At 54.6% G+C, this 17,045-nt stretch overlaps 5 protein-coding genes across 5 annotated transcripts; 3 read left to right on the top strand and 2 right to left on the bottom strand.

Moving 5' to 3' along the window:
* Positions 1 to 704: 704 nt before the first annotated feature.
* Positions 705 to 2,829, top strand: UCRPA7_5200 (putative adenosine amp deaminase protein; the record flags this gene model as incomplete). Its single annotated transcript, XM_007917744.1, has 4 exons — positions 705 to 1,696; positions 1,747 to 2,117; positions 2,168 to 2,558; positions 2,607 to 2,829. The coding sequence occupies 4 exons, from the start codon at positions 705 to 707 to the stop codon at positions 2,827 to 2,829; spliced, it is 1,977 nt and encodes a 658-aa protein (XP_007915935.1).
* Positions 2,830 to 3,845: 1,016 nt separating this feature from the next.
* On the top strand, positions 3,846 to 4,500 carry UCRPA7_5199 (putative nad dependent epimerase dehydratase protein; the record flags this gene model as incomplete). Its single annotated transcript, XM_007917747.1, has 2 exons — positions 3,846 to 4,051; positions 4,125 to 4,500. 2 exons carry the CDS (start codon positions 3,846 to 3,848, stop codon positions 4,498 to 4,500), a joined length of 582 nt encoding a protein of 193 aa, XP_007915938.1.
* A 984-nt stretch (positions 4,501 to 5,484) lies between these two features.
* Positions 5,485 to 7,092, top strand: UCRPA7_5198 (hypothetical protein; the record flags this gene model as incomplete). Its single annotated transcript, XM_007917745.1, has 1 exon — positions 5,485 to 7,092. The coding sequence occupies one exon, from the start codon at positions 5,485 to 5,487 to the stop codon at positions 7,090 to 7,092; it is 1,608 nt and encodes a 535-aa protein (XP_007915936.1).
* Positions 7,093 to 8,611: 1,519 nt separating this feature from the next.
* UCRPA7_5197 (putative cia30 family protein) lies at positions 8,612 to 9,401 on the bottom strand (the record flags this gene model as incomplete). Its single annotated transcript, XM_007917746.1, has 2 exons — positions 8,612 to 9,092; positions 9,310 to 9,401. 2 exons carry the CDS (start codon positions 9,399 to 9,401, stop codon positions 8,612 to 8,614), a joined length of 573 nt encoding a protein of 190 aa, XP_007915937.1.
* Positions 9,402 to 13,530: 4,129 nt separating this feature from the next.
* On the bottom strand, positions 13,531 to 14,366 carry UCRPA7_5196 (putative transcription factor bzip protein; the record flags this gene model as incomplete). The annotated part of the gene is made up of 2 exons (XM_007917743.1): positions 13,531 to 14,132; positions 14,186 to 14,366. 2 exons carry the CDS (start codon positions 14,364 to 14,366, stop codon positions 13,531 to 13,533), a joined length of 783 nt encoding a protein of 260 aa, XP_007915934.1.
* Positions 14,367 to 17,045: the final 2,679 nt, after the last annotated feature.

The raw sequence follows: 17,045 nt of genomic DNA, 5'->3' as shown, positions 1-17,045 counted from the left end.
CCACCACCACCACCACCACCCAACATCACACCCGTAATTCATATGCCTCCTCCTCCTGCTCTATCGCGACAGACTCACACAGCCTTCCCAAACATGCCCCAATATGCCAGGCCCGAAACTCACCTCATTGCTATCTAACGTTAGCAGCTCACGAGCCACATGCTCTGCCCGACCTGACAACTATCGACCTGCCCAAGATACCTCTACTCTAGTCCAAGCTGTCTAAGTTGCTAGGTAGCCTGGCTGTACCAGACAAACGAGATTGCTCTGCGCCAAATCGGCGTCCTCAATTTCAGGCCTACAACCTCAGTCTGTCTGTCTGTCTGTCTGTCTGTCATACAAACCCCCGGCGCTTGCTTTCCCGTTGAAGAAAGAGAAGAAGGAAGAAAGGCTCCCGGCCCTGGTTCTAGTGAAGGGAAGCCTATGCCCGCCGCATACCGCCGCTATTCTCATCCTGGGGTTCTACTGGCTCAGCCCTCCTCATCCGGCTCATCTGGCTTGTTCGGCATCTCTGGCTCACTCTCGCCGTATCGCGTGCAGTCGGGCATCGCCCTCATCAGTACCAGCATATATACTAACGCCTGGTCCCGTGCTTGTCACACCTGGAAGCGGCTTCCTTGAACATTCATACCGCTGCGAGCACGCGCACACTTGCTCTTTGTTGCAGTCGCCAAACTCTATTCACTCCACCCTCGACTGCCTTTATGGGGACCTCCTGTAGCTACCTAGATAAAGAAGACCTCGCCGACGATGCCGAGAAGGCTGAGCAGCGCCCCGAACAGCCTCAGCGCGCTCATTCAAAGCTTGTCAAGACGCACCCTCATCAGGAGAGATTTATACATCCCGCTGACATACCAGCCAGCAAACCCTCTGGCTTTGGATCTCGCAAGACCAACACAACAACCAATCATAAATTCGCCATGACTTATAACACCGTTGCCGCCCTCGACGTCGTCATCGACAAGAGGCGCGCCCAGTTCCCCCGGATCCAGGAGCCTACCATCGCCGTCGACACGGGCAAGGCTGCGGCTGTCCCCGCGCGCTTGAGGGCCTACTTGGAGGAACGCCGCAAGACCAAGGAAAGAGAGGATGCTCTCTCGTTCGCCTGGAGATGTACTCAGACTGCTTCCGCAAAACAACGGCATGCCGGCCGGATCCTGGACGTGTTGAAACACAATGATCGCATCCAGATTTATAAAGCCCAGCCAAACCAGAAAGGCCTGGAAGGCCAAGAATTCCCTCGCTTCCCTGGGGACCATTTTCTCCATAACCAAACTTTGATAGAGCAGACAAAGGTCTTTCGAGTTGCAAAGAAGATGCCGAAAGGGGCGCATCTCCATATCCACTTCAACGCATGCCTCCTGCCCTACGTTCTGATCAGAATCGCCCAGGATATGGAGCGCATGTTCATCATGAGCAATATTCCGCTGACCGCCAAGGAGAATTGGGACAAATGTGAAATCCAATTTTCCATTCTGCCGCCGGAAAAGGAGAGACCTGGAAACCTGTTCAATCCCGCATATATAAACCGCCAAACCATGAAATTCGTGGACTTCATCCAGGAGTTCCCAACACACTACCCGGAGGAATGCATACGGAAGAGTAAATCACCAGAAAGCTGGGCCGAAGACTGGCTCATCGACAAATTGGTCTTCGATGAAGAAGAAGCACACCACTGGCTGCAAACAGTAGATGGGTAAGTCTCCCGTGCGCGAGATGAACCTGCTGATCTGACGACATCCACAGCGCTTGGGAGAAGTTCAATGGCCGGACACGTATGATGAAAGGACTTTTCAATTACGAAACCGCCTACCGTAGGTACACTAGGCTGTGCTTGGAAGAGTTCATCCAAGATAATATACAGTACGCCGAGATCAGGCCAAATTTCATGGAAACAAATCAGGTTTGGACGGACGATGGGACTAGGCAAATCGACAACGTGGGCATCATGCAGATCATCACAGAGGAGTACGACAGGTTTCAGCAGGAGACAAACGACTATTTCGGCGGCCTCAAGGTCATTTACTGCACTCCTCGGTCCTTCTCCAAAGAACACGTTAGATATTCCTTGAACGAGTGCATGCAATTCAAGAAACGATGGCCAGAGTGGATTGCTGGTAAGTTCTGAGACGTCTAAACCATGCAGGTAGATTCTTACGATACCCAGGCTATGATCTCGTTGGGGAGGAAAATAAAGGACACCCATTGGGCTTTTTCATCGAGGAGTTCCTCGAATTCCAGGAAAACTGCGAGAGAGATGGATTGGATATACCATTTCTATTCCACTGCGGTGAGACATTAGAAATGGGCAATGATACCGACGGCAACCTGCTCGATGCGTTGCTCCTCAAGTCCAAGCGGATCGGCCATGGATTCGCCCTGGCGCGGCATCCCTACATCATGGAGAGGATGAAGCAGGAGAATGTCTGCCTGGAGGTCTGCCCCATCTCAAATGAGATACTAGGGTTGACTCCGCGGATGAACGGGCACACCATGTACAACCTCCTGGCAAACGACGTCCATTGCACCGTGAACAGCGACAATGGCACATTATTTAGGTAAGTCTACAACATATTTATTTTTGGCAAAGCCCTAACGACTTCCAGATCTACACTCTCGCACGACTTCTATCAAGTCCTGATCGGAAAAACAGACATGGACCTCCACGGCTGGAGACAGTTGATAGAATGGAGCCTGGAGCACTCGTGCATGTCACCAAAGGAACTGGACGCGGTGCGTTTCGAGTGGGAGAAGCGCTGGGAGGTGTTCCTGGACTGGATCATCCAGACGTACGGGGACGAGGCCAAGCTCCCGGACGACGACGAGTAAGAGCAACTTCTATAGGTCCTCACAAAGAAACACCCGTCCTGGCGAGAAAAAGAGTTTTCATTTTAAAGCATACGGTTGAGGCTACGATATTGGCGATTTGACGAACTTATGAGAAGAGCATGATGCGCTGACGACTCATCGGCGTTTCTAGAGGGGGCATTTCTTCTCCAGGGGAAAATCCCGACCTGGTTGGTGATGTTATTGGGGTGAAGGATAGACATGGACGGGGACTGGCGAGGCTCTAGTGATTGGCGCAGTCGATCTAATAGATGCAATATCTGGATGGATGATGGGACACGGGCAGGGAAAGCCGGGCGTTCGGTTGTATGTGGCGCAGGGGAAGCGAAATCAATCACGACGGCATAGTTGGAGATAGGTAGCTGCTGCTGATGTGGGCTCCAAGAAGTGCCCTCTGGTCTACTGGACGCTTCATCTTCGTTCGGCGCCGCAGAGATGCATCTGCTCCGACAATCCGAATCCTATCAACTTCCCGGTTGCGTGCCGCCTAAAATTCTCTTTGATTTGTCCATGGCCCAGAGCTTAGCCAGAGACGACTGCCTGAATGAGAGGTTCGGAGGTGTAAGGCATACATAGAGGCACCTTTTGGGGGCTGAGCAAGTCCACAGTGTACTACCTGCACTACGGCGGACGACACACTCAAGCTGTGTAAGACATACTCAGGTCTCATAGCAATACACTGACCTCACGTTGTGAGGAACTTGTTTTTAGGTTCTGAGGTTAGTTGCACTCGAGATGAAAAGTATGCCGGACTTAAGGACTGAAGAGCCTTACCGAAAAGGGCCTTGCTAGACGGTCAGTGTTGCAAGGATTCGCTAAATCCTCCCGTGTCGATCAAGGATGGAGCCGGTGTTGCTAAGAAGCAATACCTTATACATATGATAACACTGCAAGAGAAATGCTATAACACTCAAATCAAAATTTCAAAGACTTCAGAACGATGAGCGTGAAGCTAGGTTTTTCCCTCGCTCGCTAATCAGTATCTAAAGTCTGAGAAGATGGGCGGTGTTCCATCAGTGCCAACTGATCTTTCAAGGAAGGTTGAAGTCATCAGCGTAGGCTTTTCGCGAACGGGTACACTATCATACGCAAGAGCCTACGAGATTCTACTCGACGGGCCGACATTTCACGGAGGCGAGCAGTTGCTTCAAAGAGAGGACGGTCAGTATGCTACCAAGAACAAGTTGGACTTTCTTGACACATCGTGCGTGTCTGGTCTAACACGCAATGCCGGCTTCAGCATACTGCAGAAAATGGAACAAAATCTACCAGTATAGACGACAAGACGACAAGCCGCGCTTGATGAAGCTGCTCCGCGAGGCGACGGCCGGGTTTGTGGCCATGGCGGACGTGCCGGCGTTCAACTTCCTGCCTGAGTTGATGGAGCTGTACCCGGATGCCAAGGTCGTCCTCGTGACGCGCGACCCGGAGAGGTGGTGGAAGAGCTTCAAGCCGGTCGCCGACAGCTGCGAAGACCAGACGCTGAACCGCCTTGTGCAGCCGCTCCCGGGCCGTAGATGGTACATTGACACAGCCAGAGGGTACTTCGAAGAGTGGGCATCCCATTCCAGGACCATCGACTCAGGAGGCTGCATTGCTGACGTCTTCACAGTGTCGAGAGGCGACATGGAGGCCGTCCGGGCCCGGATCTGATCCTCAAGCACAACGCCTGGGTGCGCAGTATCGTGCCAAAGGAAAGGCTGCTAGAAGTCAACGTCGCGGACGGATGGGAGCCGCTGTGCAGGTTCTTGGGCAGGCCAATTCCGCCAGTGCCGTTCCCAAGAGAAAACGACGCTGAGGAGAGAGACAAAGCTGTAGGTGCCATAGTTCGTCAAGCAGTTATGGCTTGGTTGGGAATCTTTGCAGTCATTGGAGTAGCAGGCTTTGGGGGCTGGAGAGTCTGGAACAGGTCATAAAGGAAATAGTGAGACATGAAACGGGACTGAAGAGTCTTCAAAGGAACCAAACAGAGTAGTCAAGATCAGAAAGACTGTCAACTCCAGAGGATTGCGGCTCCTTGCTTGAAGATCAAGGATCAGCAGCTTTCTAAGAGCCTTATGTCTCAAGTGTGATGTAAGATTGATAATGGAGAATGCCCGTGCTAAGCAGCTCGCCCGCCGTAGATTGCCCCAGTACGGAACAGTTGCCGCCCCCTTCCAGGTTCTAGGTGCCGAAGCTGAGCCCCCAGCTAGCACAATGACAGCAACCCGCCTACGAATCGGCGCTGCACGAGCCCACTTCACAGCCGCATATCCTCAAACCTCAATCGACGCCATAGGCGTTCTTCTCTGGCTGGCGTCGCGCCCGGTTCTTTCTCCTAATACCCATGGATTCTCCTTGGGCATCATTCATCTCATCTACACTGCTCAAGTGTTTCTTGTTTGGCACCTTTAATAAGTGATCTTTGTTTGATTGATCGATTGGACTTATTCATTGATATATCAAGAAGCTATATCCAATCCCCTTCGCCTGGTGTCTGGGGCTTCGAAGCCTGACAAGGCTACGGGAGAGACATCTGGCACAACTAACTAGCGTCACTACGACGATTACCGCGCCGATTTCCATCATTCGATCAGAAACGCGAGTCAATTGACTTCCGTATCGAAGAACGAGCTCTCGGGAGCATCGATTTCCATCATGTCAAGCGAGTCCACCTCCTCAGGCCCAACCGGCGCCCTGGCATGGTTCCCCTTCGGCCAGAATGACTCTCCCGGCTGGCGGCTGGATGTGGTGACGCTGCTCGCCGTCATCGGCGAGAACAGCATGGCAGAGCACTCGCAGGCCATCACGGCGTCCTTCCTGTGTATGCTCCCCCGTATCCTACCTGCGCCGCAGGCCCTGCTCAAGCCCTCGCGCCCCGGCCGCATGCCCGAGGTCACGGCCAAGATGTGCGGTGTCTACAGCGGCTTCGTGCTCGACTCGGTTGGCTTCTTCGCCAACATCATCCATCCCCTTGACGAGCTGCCCGCCCTATCCTTCAAGGTCCTCGAGATCAAGCACCGCGACCGGGACGAGGCCGGCGGCATCATTGCACAACGCGGAAGCGCCAACGGGGCACTTAGGGCCAGGACGGGGTCAGGTATTGGGAGGCTGTTTGGGCGGAGGCAGAACACAAATTTGAGTGGCCGGAGGCCCAGCATACCCCGGGCGCCGTCCAATGATTCGGGCTCGAATAACCAAGAGAAGAACAACCGACCGGGCACGATGACGACAGGACACAGCACGGCTTATGGCAATGATGTCGAGCAGGGCGGCGAGGAGCCGATACCGGGAGTCACGCGGCGGCGGACCGTTCAGGAGAGAGTGACAGACTACCTGTCGAACCCTACGCTCGCTAATACCGCAAAGCGTCCGGCTGTGCCTGCTACGCTACTAAGTCCAGTTCACATATTGTCAATATTCTCTTGTTTATTATCGTTGGCGATGTTCGTCACTGGCATTTATTTCAAGGACGCCGCAGCCATGTTGGCTATCGGAGCCATCTCCATCATGTCCAGTATCGTGGGCTATGCGTCGTGGTGGAGCCCCATCCTCATGAACCGGACGCACACGAACAGGGTGCCCCGGAGCGACGTCATGGTCCGCACGCGCGAGGGCGCCTTCATCCTCATCCACTGCACCGAGGACGTGGCGCGGGAGCTGTACTTTGGCACCGAGGAGTGCAAGTACCGCGTCGGCGAGCGCATGTACCGGCTGCTGATGGGCGTGGCGACGATCCTGCTCATGGTGTCGGTCGTGCTGCTCGGCAACTGCACCTTCTGGATGCAGGTGTTCATCGGCGTGTCGTACATGCTGCTCAACGGCCTCTACTGGGGCATGGGCATGCTGCCTCGCCGCTTGTTCTGGGACCTGAGCCGCTACGAGTGGCGCGACGTCACGCCCGAGGACGCAAAGGGCGCCGAGGGCATCACCGACGAGAACGACCAGCGCGAGGGCATGAAGAGCTTCACGCGCACCCTGTGGTACGCCATCCGTGAGACCAAGCGCACCGGCTGGGTCGAGCGCAGCGGAGCCGCCCCGGGCACTAAGCAGTGGCGCCGCTGGCTGGCCGAGGCAGAGGAGAACGCCCTCTCGGGCAACCGCACGTGGCCCTCGGTCGGCCGCAAGGATGAGATCATGAAGGAAGGCCTCGAGGAGCCGCCCGTGCCCGGCGAGCCACGGACAGACTCGGCCGAGCAGCGCGCGCCCCTGAACGAGGTCCAGCCGCCGGCCAACTCGAATCAGCGCCAGGGCGGCACTTTATAGTCTCGCCATCTACGCCGCTGTCATGACCTACCGAGACTTTAGACATGATAATTGGGAGACGATTTTGAAGACTTTTGTTGGCGAGGATACCCCTGATTGTACGTTGAGATTGAGAGCGCTTTGCACCAGCGTTAGAGAGATGCGTGGCAGGTTGATGAGACACCGCACCCCTAATTACCTTTGCATGAAATTGCATTCGAGGAGCATTCTGGCATGTATTACGATTTTGGTTATTTAGCTCAACTCGGGTGACTTGAAAGAACCTGAGCATATGGCGTTCGGCTCTTTGGATAGATGGGACGTGTATAAAGAAAAGCGTTCAGGGCCACGGCGAAACAATAGTGGTGGAATTGGGTCTATGCATTTCCGGCCATGCTCGTAATAAGACAGTATCATATCTTACGTTCATCACCCTGACCTTTTTACCTTCCGCGTGCTCTGTCACCAGCTCTATCCCACTTCGATGGACGCATGAGTAGTACTCTACGTATGGCTGACGTCGAGTGAGATCTTCTAACATAAGAAAGCCACGCTTCTGCTATCCCAGATCCAAGACATTTCTTCGCACACAAACCTCTTGATGGAATGCCGTAAACGTGAGCAACGAGCAAACCTGTCGCTATCATGATACCTTTTCCGTTGAAGGGTGGCTCACATTTGAGGCTGCTGAAGTTCCGGGGACGATCTCCGAGAATGCGGCACAGCACCGTTTTCAAGACCACTGATCATTTCCCTTGCCCCATTTCATTCTCGCAAAATCGTTAGCTCTTTTGGGTCTGGTCGGTCGGCATCCTTGTTAGAACCATCCTGCGACGTTGGGGCGTATTCGCCAATCGACAAGCGCATCCCGGAAGACAAGATGAGACAGGTCCGTACATGGTGTTTATTATTTGCCGTTTTCGGCATGTGTACGCAGTGTCGCGTTGCCAAGGAGAAAAGATGCGCATACAGCCCCTGATTTCTAGACAATTAGACATTTACGATCTACCGATTCGGACCAGCGCAGGATCGCTGGCGATGTTGATACACGCAGATACTTATACAAAGGATTGAGCAAGCTTTAATTGATGAGGGCCTCAACCCCAAGGTGCTCCATTCACTCCCAATCCCTTTCCGCCGTTACCCACAAATCCATTACCAGAAGCTTGACCATTTCGATACCCGGTCAGCGACTCCATAATCCCCTGAGCCACGCCAGCCAAGATGTATTGTCGTTCACATGATCAGTTTCATGCTTCATCTCGACATTGTCCACGCGGACATAATCTTCTTCCGCGACTTCGACTGTGCCGTCGGACAAAGAATGCCGCGAGGCTCGTATCTCCGTCGCACCAGCAGGAGCAGCACCACCAGCGGCCAAGGAATTGATGGACAGGGAAAAGTCTCCTTCCTGATCGCCAAAGAAGCTTTATTGTTCCCCGCGCCGCAGCGCAATTAGTTAGCCTTGCAGAACCCTGATGTGCGCATTCGCTCAGGGCGGTGAATACGTCATTTTTTAATGAATGAAACAGCCAGATCCTTACCTGCGCATCATGAAGGTGATCCTCTTGACCTTGGAGAGGTCAAGCGGCGTAGCGTCGGGTTTCGGTCGGCCCCGATACGTCGGCTGGAAGTCGGCCAGGGGCATCACAACCGTCGTGCTACCCGCGTTCCCGCCGACGGTGCCGACGGTGAAGTCATACTCCCAGCTCACGGTGCTCTGCTCGCGACCGTCGTCACGTCGAGACAGGATCGTGTCCTTGAGGATGAGGGTGTAGCGCTTCTCGTCGGCCTCGGCAACGTCTAGCGTGAGGGACTCATAGCCTGACAGGTCCCAGCAGCAAAGGTCGTCGACCGTGCGCTGTGACGCGAAGCCTGCGCCGCCCAGGGCGGAGGTGTCCAGGTGTCCGGAGAACTCGGCACGAGTTGCAGCGCCCACGCGGCTAACCGTCAGATGGGACTGTGAGCGACCACCGCGCACGCGGTCATCGGAGTCTGTCCACTGAGAGGAATCCCATCGCCTGTTCCAAGGAAAGAATCGAAAGGCTTATGTTAATGATTCATCCTGGAAGATAACAAACAGAAGCTATGTCCAATCCGGGGAAAACGGTAGGCGCAGTCTTGCAAAACGGAAGCCAGAAATTCAAGAGGTGACCAGAGGTACATGGAGATGCAATACACAATGTAGACAGGTAGCAGGGAGGCGTGCATGCATGCAGGCATCAGGAGCGGACGCACCTGTCTCCTCCAAAGAGATACTTAGGGGATAATGGTGTTGATTGTGGCGGGGGCGTCCCGGAGCCGTAGGATGAGGCAGATGGCGATGCCATAGAGGCGGAGATATGGTAGGCGCTATAAGTCGAAATCCGAGCTGGCCTTGTCCGAGAAAAAGGCAAGGTACCTTATCACAGGCAATTGAAACACTGGTGCCTGAGCCCGTTCGGCCCGTGGAAAGTTTCCCGCTGTCGGGCCTCAAGTTCAGGCCAGCCACTCGAGCTGCCGGTAACGCCTGGAGAGTTAGTCTGATGATTCGATGTTGCTGAAAGATGCAGAAGGCCTCCTTGAGAGCAATTGGGATATGGCTCCAACCAGTAAGCAGCTGACAGTGAGGCTCTGTCCGGGAGAGTCAAGAGCCGAAAACTCAGCAGCGAGGCAGTAGGGCTGAGTTGTAGCGAATCAAAGCGTCATGGACGCTTAGAGTGCGGGGCTGCGGCCGCCCAGCAAGCAAGGTGATAGGCCTAATTTGACGCTGCAAACGCCCAGGGTAGCCGCGCCGTCGGATCTAACGTTACGTGTCGGGCTTGCCGAGCCGCCGCCACGAAATCCAATGCGGGCATAGCTCAGAGCTTGGCAAGCAAGTCGCTAATGTACCACTGGGGCGGGGGTAGTGCGGTGGTGCGCCAGTGCTGGCGAACACACCGCCCACCAACGCCGGCTTCAGCGATGCTTCAAGGACGTTCCAAGCTTCTGGAAGAGGTTGCATCCTGTGATGGCGTTTGCATCGTGGATGACGCATCTTCTCACCGTTTCGAGAGTACGTGGCCGGCATCGCAGGCAGATGTTGTTCACGATCAAGAGACTTAAAGCAGCTTGTGGCTGGGCAAGGATCATTCAAGTTTTGGGCATGTCTTTCGCCTACATGCAGCCGAAAGTGCCGGCCACTATTCGGCTCCTTTCTAGAAGGCTTCTTCTTGGCCAAATTGCCCGATGCTGTCCATGAAGGCGAGCGTGGCGGGTTGGTAATCACGGGACTGCCAGAGCGCGCCGCTCCGTGAAGATGGTATTTCAAATCCGTTACAGAGCGCGCATCGTTGCATATGTAAGTGCAGGTTGGTGTGTGATGGGATCGGAGAGCCTGTCGGTCTTTCTGGCTCGTCATGGGAAAATGACGACAGCTGGCAAGGCAATCCTCCTCATTTCAATTATCCACGGACCACGATGTGCATGCAGTGTGCACTCAATCCGCAGGCCCCAGCAAGACAAGAGAGATGCCCCATAACGTTTTAAGTGCCAATGCGACAATCCGGCACTTAGCCGATCTAGGACTTATTCTGCGCGCCGGTGCCAGCCCTATGATCCCTATCAATCCCCAATTTTAAACCCCCTCCCCAATCCTTCGAAGTAGGAGGAATGGTGCGCTTCGTCGCAGAGCTGCGACGATCTCTCTTTTCCCTGCCCCGAGGTTTCGGTGGGGCTCTTGAAGTTCTCCGTCCGTAGAGCGCCGTAATGAGCAGTGACAAGGGGGACCCCAGGTCCCGCTTTGTCGGCTCTTCCATTGAGAAGCCCTGCAGTGCCATGTGTTGAAGCCTCCTGGGTTTTGCAGATCAATTGCCAAACTCCCTCTTCAATATGAATCCTCTCGAGACGCCGTCCCGCACTTTGATTCTGATCTAGCCGTCTTCGTCACCCATACGATGAACCCGGCAAGTACACTCCAAGTGGGTGTCGGTACCGTCTCGGGAGAGGAACTCATAGAACTTAGAGGGTATTATCGCAAGCCCTCCAATCAAGCGCTGTATCATTGCTGGAGGACCCGCGCGGAAAATGCGAGCTACAAGCTTGAAGGATGCGAGCATCTGCTCAACATAGCTAGCGACCCAACCAGCCGACGGCTTGAAGAGGGACGAGGATAACGTTAATGGGGACCCTGGTTTAAAACGTCTGTCCCCGATGCACCAATGCGGCACTTCAGACGAGGCTCCTCTCCGTCTTGCAGGTCTTGAAGGGCACGGGAAAGTGGACCGTAGTGTGTGTGCCTTGGACGGCACAGCCAAGAGAGCAGACGAGTACGCTGTCCGCGACCGGCGGGCGTGATCTCTTGCTCTGTTTTAATCTCGGCGCATGCGCACGCGTGTCAATCCCCCCTTCCCACCTCCCCCATGGAGTTTGGCCTGGCCCGAACCAACCACCATTGCGCCTATGGCACTTCGTGTAACCATCTCTCTGGCTCCTTCGCGATCCTTTGTGTGTGGCAGGTTCGAGCGCGTGCCGCCAGACGGCGCGGGCGGGCAATTCGGATTTCAGGCTGTAGCCTGTTTCAATCAATCAAGTCCGACGGCTCTCCCAAGCGACCTGCCGCCGTGTAACCACCCCGAGGACATGAATTTAGCAACAGTCTCGCAGTCGCATCTCGAGCAAGTGTGTATGAGATAGGCAATTGCATCTGCGTAGAGGGTTCTTCTTCACAGCCGCCAGACCGTGTGAACATGGTGCCTCTTCCGGCAAAGTGCTAAAGTGAGTCGCAGAGATCTAAGCCACACCAGATCTTGTTCAGAAAACCGGCGTGTGTGCATGTGCGCTGTAGATTTCCCTAATGAGTAGTGTGCTTGGCTCGTACCTCGTACGCGCAAGATCGGTCTTTCTGGAGATCCAAAATGTCCGCAGCGGCACAACCAAGACCGGTGCGTAATGGTACATGAAGCAGAAGAGGAGAAGCGGGCACACGGCCAAACAACGGCCACCCTAGCTGTCGTCCGTCTGCTACGCAAGCTACGCAGTAGTCTCGTCTCTTCCTACGGCGCATGTCCTAAGGGATCGAATGCCGCGCCGTTACAAGCTTCTCAATTGAAGGCTCTCAGTGGTCTTGAGTGAGGACGCTACACGGCCGGCCGAGACGGACGGCGTGCGGCGCAACAGGCCAGCAGGACGTGCGTTCCCTGCTTCGTTGAATCCTGCCGCCTCTGCGCTGCTGCTCCTAAAATGGTTCCACTCGTGTAGCATTCCCAAACAGGAAAGATTCATCGCCCGCACCCAGAGAGCGACTGTCCCTGCCAATCCATGGGGTGTCTCCCCCCCTGGGTGCGAAATACTTGTCAATGCCCCCTTCGAGCAGTAGTATGTAGCGCATGCAATCCTTCCTTTTAGGCAAACACATTAATTAGCAGCAGCGACGAGCAGGGAAGAAAAAAGAGAGTCAGTGCGAGCGTGGCATTGGCAGGCTCGCGTTTGGAGCCAGCGCAGCAGGATTTCTGGTAAACAATAATAGCGGAGGAATAGCTTTGGGAAGCGAGAGCCGGGCCTTGTCTTTTGCTCTCAACGGTCTCTAGAGGAAGAAGAGGGACTTGGGGAGGAAAGACGTCTCTGATTATGTCAGATCCTTATCCTCACCGTTGGGCCCAGCAGTAAGCCGTCACATCGCCCGTAGGGCTGTTAGCCAGATTGGAATGTATGACACCACAGTAAATCTGAAGGGTGTAAGCCGCCAAGGCCGCTTCTCTAGAGCTTCTAGAGAACGCCACAGAAGGTCGGGGTCCGGATGTGTGTGTGCACGACGCTCGCGTGAAGTAGTGAAGTGTGTTTTGTCAGAGTGATTTTTTCGGAGTAAACCGTTTGTTTATCATTTCTGGTGATGTAACTACATAGATTCGAGCCTGAGCTCTAGAGTAACGAGTGGCTCTTTCTTTCTCACAAAAATGCCCATCTAGTTGAGATTGTGAACAAATTTCCCATTCAAGTCGGTGACGACTAATTGCCTCCCAAGTGACTCCGGCCAGGACTTTTTCCACCTGATCTTCAATACTAAAAAGTCATGTCCTGCTCAAAGCTCCCAAGTTTGTAGCCCAGGGTCGAGCACTTCGATCCTGACCCGCGTAAAAACAAGAAAAACAAGATTTGCTACGCCATAAAAACACCGAGTCTCTTGAGACTCCTGAAATGCCCGTAAAATCCCATGACAATAGAAATAAGAATTCCGCCCAAAGTCATTCTTCGTCATGAACGCACGAGATTAATCTGTTGCCACTCGTCGTAGGAGTGCTCTTTGTCTTCTGCTGACACTCTTATTGTTTATTGATGCTGCATCAGTGGTGGTGATGCGGGCATGGACAGCGGCGTGGTCGGGTACTCGTAGCCCGAGTCCGAGCAGGTTGTCGAGTGGTCGAAAGAGTGTGACAGAGGAGGGGTCTGTGCCAGGGACTCGAACATCAGTATCGGAGAAACGAAGAACGATGTAGTGGGTTTTCACGGTCGGTGGGAGGAATGAGGATGGAGATTGTGGTGGCGCAAGGAACTCACATGAGGATTCGAATCGTAGGGCGTGGGAGCGTTCATATCGATCCCAGGCAAGTAGCCGTAGTTCATAGAGTACGGCGACATCGACTCATCCCCCACGAAGGTGCTCTCCCGCTTGATGGCGTCGCTGAAATGTGTCATGGACGGCAGAGTCACCGGCACCGTGGTGGCCAGGTAGTCGGAATACGCCTCCGTGGTCATGGGCCGGTAGGGCTGGGCATTGCCGTAGGGAGCGAGGAGCATGTCATCCGGAGGCGGGTATGCTGAGTAGCCGAAGAGCGGAGGAGTGTGCGACCTCTCACGCTCATCGTAGGTCTGGGAGAACAGGAGCTCATCATCGTGGTGCATCGGAGGTGTGAACTGGTTCTGCTGCATCTGCTTGGGAGGAGCAGCGACCTGCTGTGGCTGTTGCTGCTGTTTCTGGACCTTTGGGGCAGCGGGAGACTTCTTGTTGCTCTTGGTGGTCTGGGCCTTTTCTGAAGACGAGGAAGCTCCATCTGAAGTGCCGGCGCGTCTCTCCAAGTCTTCCAGGCGTCTCTTGAGCTTCTTGCCTGTGGGAGCTGGTTAGTGGGGGGAGCTGCTGTGTCAAGCTTGTGCTACATACGATAGTTACGCTGGGCAATGCGGTTCTGTATCCTGCGGCGCTCGGCAAGATCAGAAATCTTGGTCCAATCCTCGTCGGGATTCGCGGAACTGCTAAAGGCACTGCTGGTGCCGTGGCCGGAGTACTGCCTGGGAGCCGGAGCAGCCGCGTAGGCATACTGATGTTGAGACATGGCGAACATGGTGAATTATGTGCTAGTAGCTCTGGAGCTGTCTTGTTTTGTTCTACCTGGGAGCAGACGGGAAGACACGACACACAAAGATGCGACTCTTTGGTATTACAAGACTGAACTTGGAGAAAAAGTTGAAACACTCGTGAAGGCAAGAAGGACTGGATGGCCAGACCGAGATGGTGGGAGGAAAGTGTTTATTAAATATCCAAAGGCGCCGATTCCTTCAGCCCTTCCTTGGATGGATGGATGGGAGCGTGGAGGCTGGCGGCGCAACGCATTGGACCACATCCCATCCCATGTACGTCCTTCCTGAGCCCACACCCCTCCACCCCCCATCGACGACGCCAAAAAGAACCTTGTAGGGATGGAGGGGATGGGCTGCAGGGTGTGGATATGGATGTGACGAGGGTACCAGAGTACTGTACGGTAGGGACGGAGAGACAGCTGGGGTACCAGACGACGAAAGTACCGCCGCCGTTTTGCGAGGAAGCCCGGACCCCCCATACTACGCAGTAAGGTTCGTTCACTCCTGGAATCCCGCTTCGAGGAACCGGGTACAGTACGTACCCGCCTAGTGCAAGGGTCCTCGAAAGAGAGTGTGGGAAGTGACTTCGCCGGGCTCTCTCAGGTAGGGAGGGACCCTTGGAAGAGACACATCCTTTACGGCGCGCGGGCAGATGTACTGCGCATAGTACATCTGCGTACAAGGCGGAGGTACCTACTGCAAAGTATAGGGCGTACAGGGCCAGCAAGCGGTGCAACGTGTGCGTGCATAAGGTAGAGGAGGCACTCGTCTCTCTGTCTCTAAAGGCAGGCAATGTACAGCAAGTAGGTAGCGAGCGGCCGAGGCACCAGCAATGCCCCAATATACGACGACGGGCAGACGATCGTCACAGTTCCCCCTCCACCTCCTGCACCAGGGCCGCTAATACTGGGCTGCAGCAGGGCAGCATGAAGAGGTGGCAGCTGGGCGGTGTCGGGAAGTACATACCGACTTTGACAGCAACCTCGAGGACGATTGGGGAAACTTGTACGAGCAGAAGGATAGCGGGAAATGGGAGCGGAGAGCAGAGAAAGACAGTAAAGTGGATGAACAGGGGTCCGCAGAGATACGGTGGAGGTACGTACCGGTGGTGCGGCAGGGTAATGGGTAGGTACGGTACGTATCTACCTAGGTACGTACCTCTGAAGGTACTTTGGTCGCCGGTGCAGAAGTACCACCACAGTTTGCGGCGGAACGGAGCGAGCGACCGCCGGCCGTCAAAACGGTGGCTGCGCTAGGTTCTTGGTGGATGCTAATTTTGCCCACATTCCCTGGCCATGGCCCCCCTTTACGATTAAAGCGGCGCGATATTTCTGGCACTCAGTCCTCACTCGATGCGGGTGCGGACGCACCGCAGCAACGAGCCTGTCTTCTACCACTGAGTGATGATTCCATGCTTTCTTCCATGGTGGAAGCGCAGGGCATGTAGCCTCGAACCAGGCCAACCTAACCCCCCCCGGAGCGGAGAGACTGCTCTGTACTACCTACACTAAACGACGCACCGAACGATCCTCTTCGCATCTCGTCTCGCATAGAAGCAACTGGGAGTGCTCGTGCTACTATCCCGGTCCTTGCACCTGGAGACAGGAGAGAGGAGAGCACTCCAGCGCCAAAGGAGATAACCTCCTAGGCCCTTTTCCCGGCCGCCCCAGCGTTTCGTAGGGCTGTGGACTCGTCTGATATCAAAATGACAAATTCCATCAAAGCGCTAGCCTTCGATAGGGAAAACCTTCCCAAATCGGATATCAGGATGTCAGTGTTAGTGTTAGTGACAGAGCCTGTTTGTCAATACTATATCTATGAGATCTCAGTAGGCAGTGAGTGAGAGGCATTAATGAAGCACATAACCCATAACGTTACAATCTTGTCTATAGCGGCGTCTGCAAGACGAGAGAAACGCCGAAAGGGCGTGAGAGTTGTCAATATCATCTTCAACAGCTAGCCATCCATCCATCCTAGGCATCTCGCAAAAGCTCTCGCAAAGTTGCCGCGGTCTGCTGCCGCGCTCCTTGTAACCCTGCTTGGAATCATTTTCTGTTTTCCCAGCAGCAGCAGCAGCAGCCTGACCCCATGCTAACACCGCTGCACGACGCAGCAGCCAACCACCTCGTCCGCCTTACGACGCCTGCCCAAAGAAGCATCAAGACGAGAGACGAGGTCCCACAGCACCGGCACTACCATGACTTAAAAATAGGGATCTGACTCTCAACGGCCATGAGAGGCCATGCTCTACCCAGCTAAAAGACGACTAGGCCGTGGAGCATCAACCGGGGGATTCCAGTCGAGTAATTACGAGTAGTCTAGTCGGTATTCAAATGATCCTTCGTCGTCTGTTTCACGCTTGGATGACAGGAGCTTGACTGTGACGTCGGTGCTGGACACAGTGCAGAGTAGACATGGGGCCGGGGGGTCTGGCTCATTTGATGTTAGCGAGGAGTAGTCCGAGGAACTGTCTTCAAGCCAAGCCTCCCATGATTCCATCGATGAATGATATGTCGTCCCTCGTAATCCCGTTTAGGAAATAGGCACTGGAACGGGGACTGGGGCAGCCGCTCGTGAGGTTCATCGGGAGGCGCTGCTATGAAGCTGCGCACTACTCATTGCGGAATTGCTGGATGAACATCACATTCCCCCCCCCCCCCCCC

This window comes from Phaeoacremonium minimum, assembly GCF_000392275.1.
Source record: "Phaeoacremonium minimum UCRPA7 unplaced genomic scaffold PA7_03_scaffold_406, whole genome shotgun sequence".
NCBI classification, from domain to species: domain Eukaryota; kingdom Fungi; phylum Ascomycota; class Sordariomycetes; order Togniniales; family Togniniaceae; genus Phaeoacremonium; species Phaeoacremonium minimum.
This window is presented reverse-complemented; position numbering and strand designations above follow the sequence as displayed.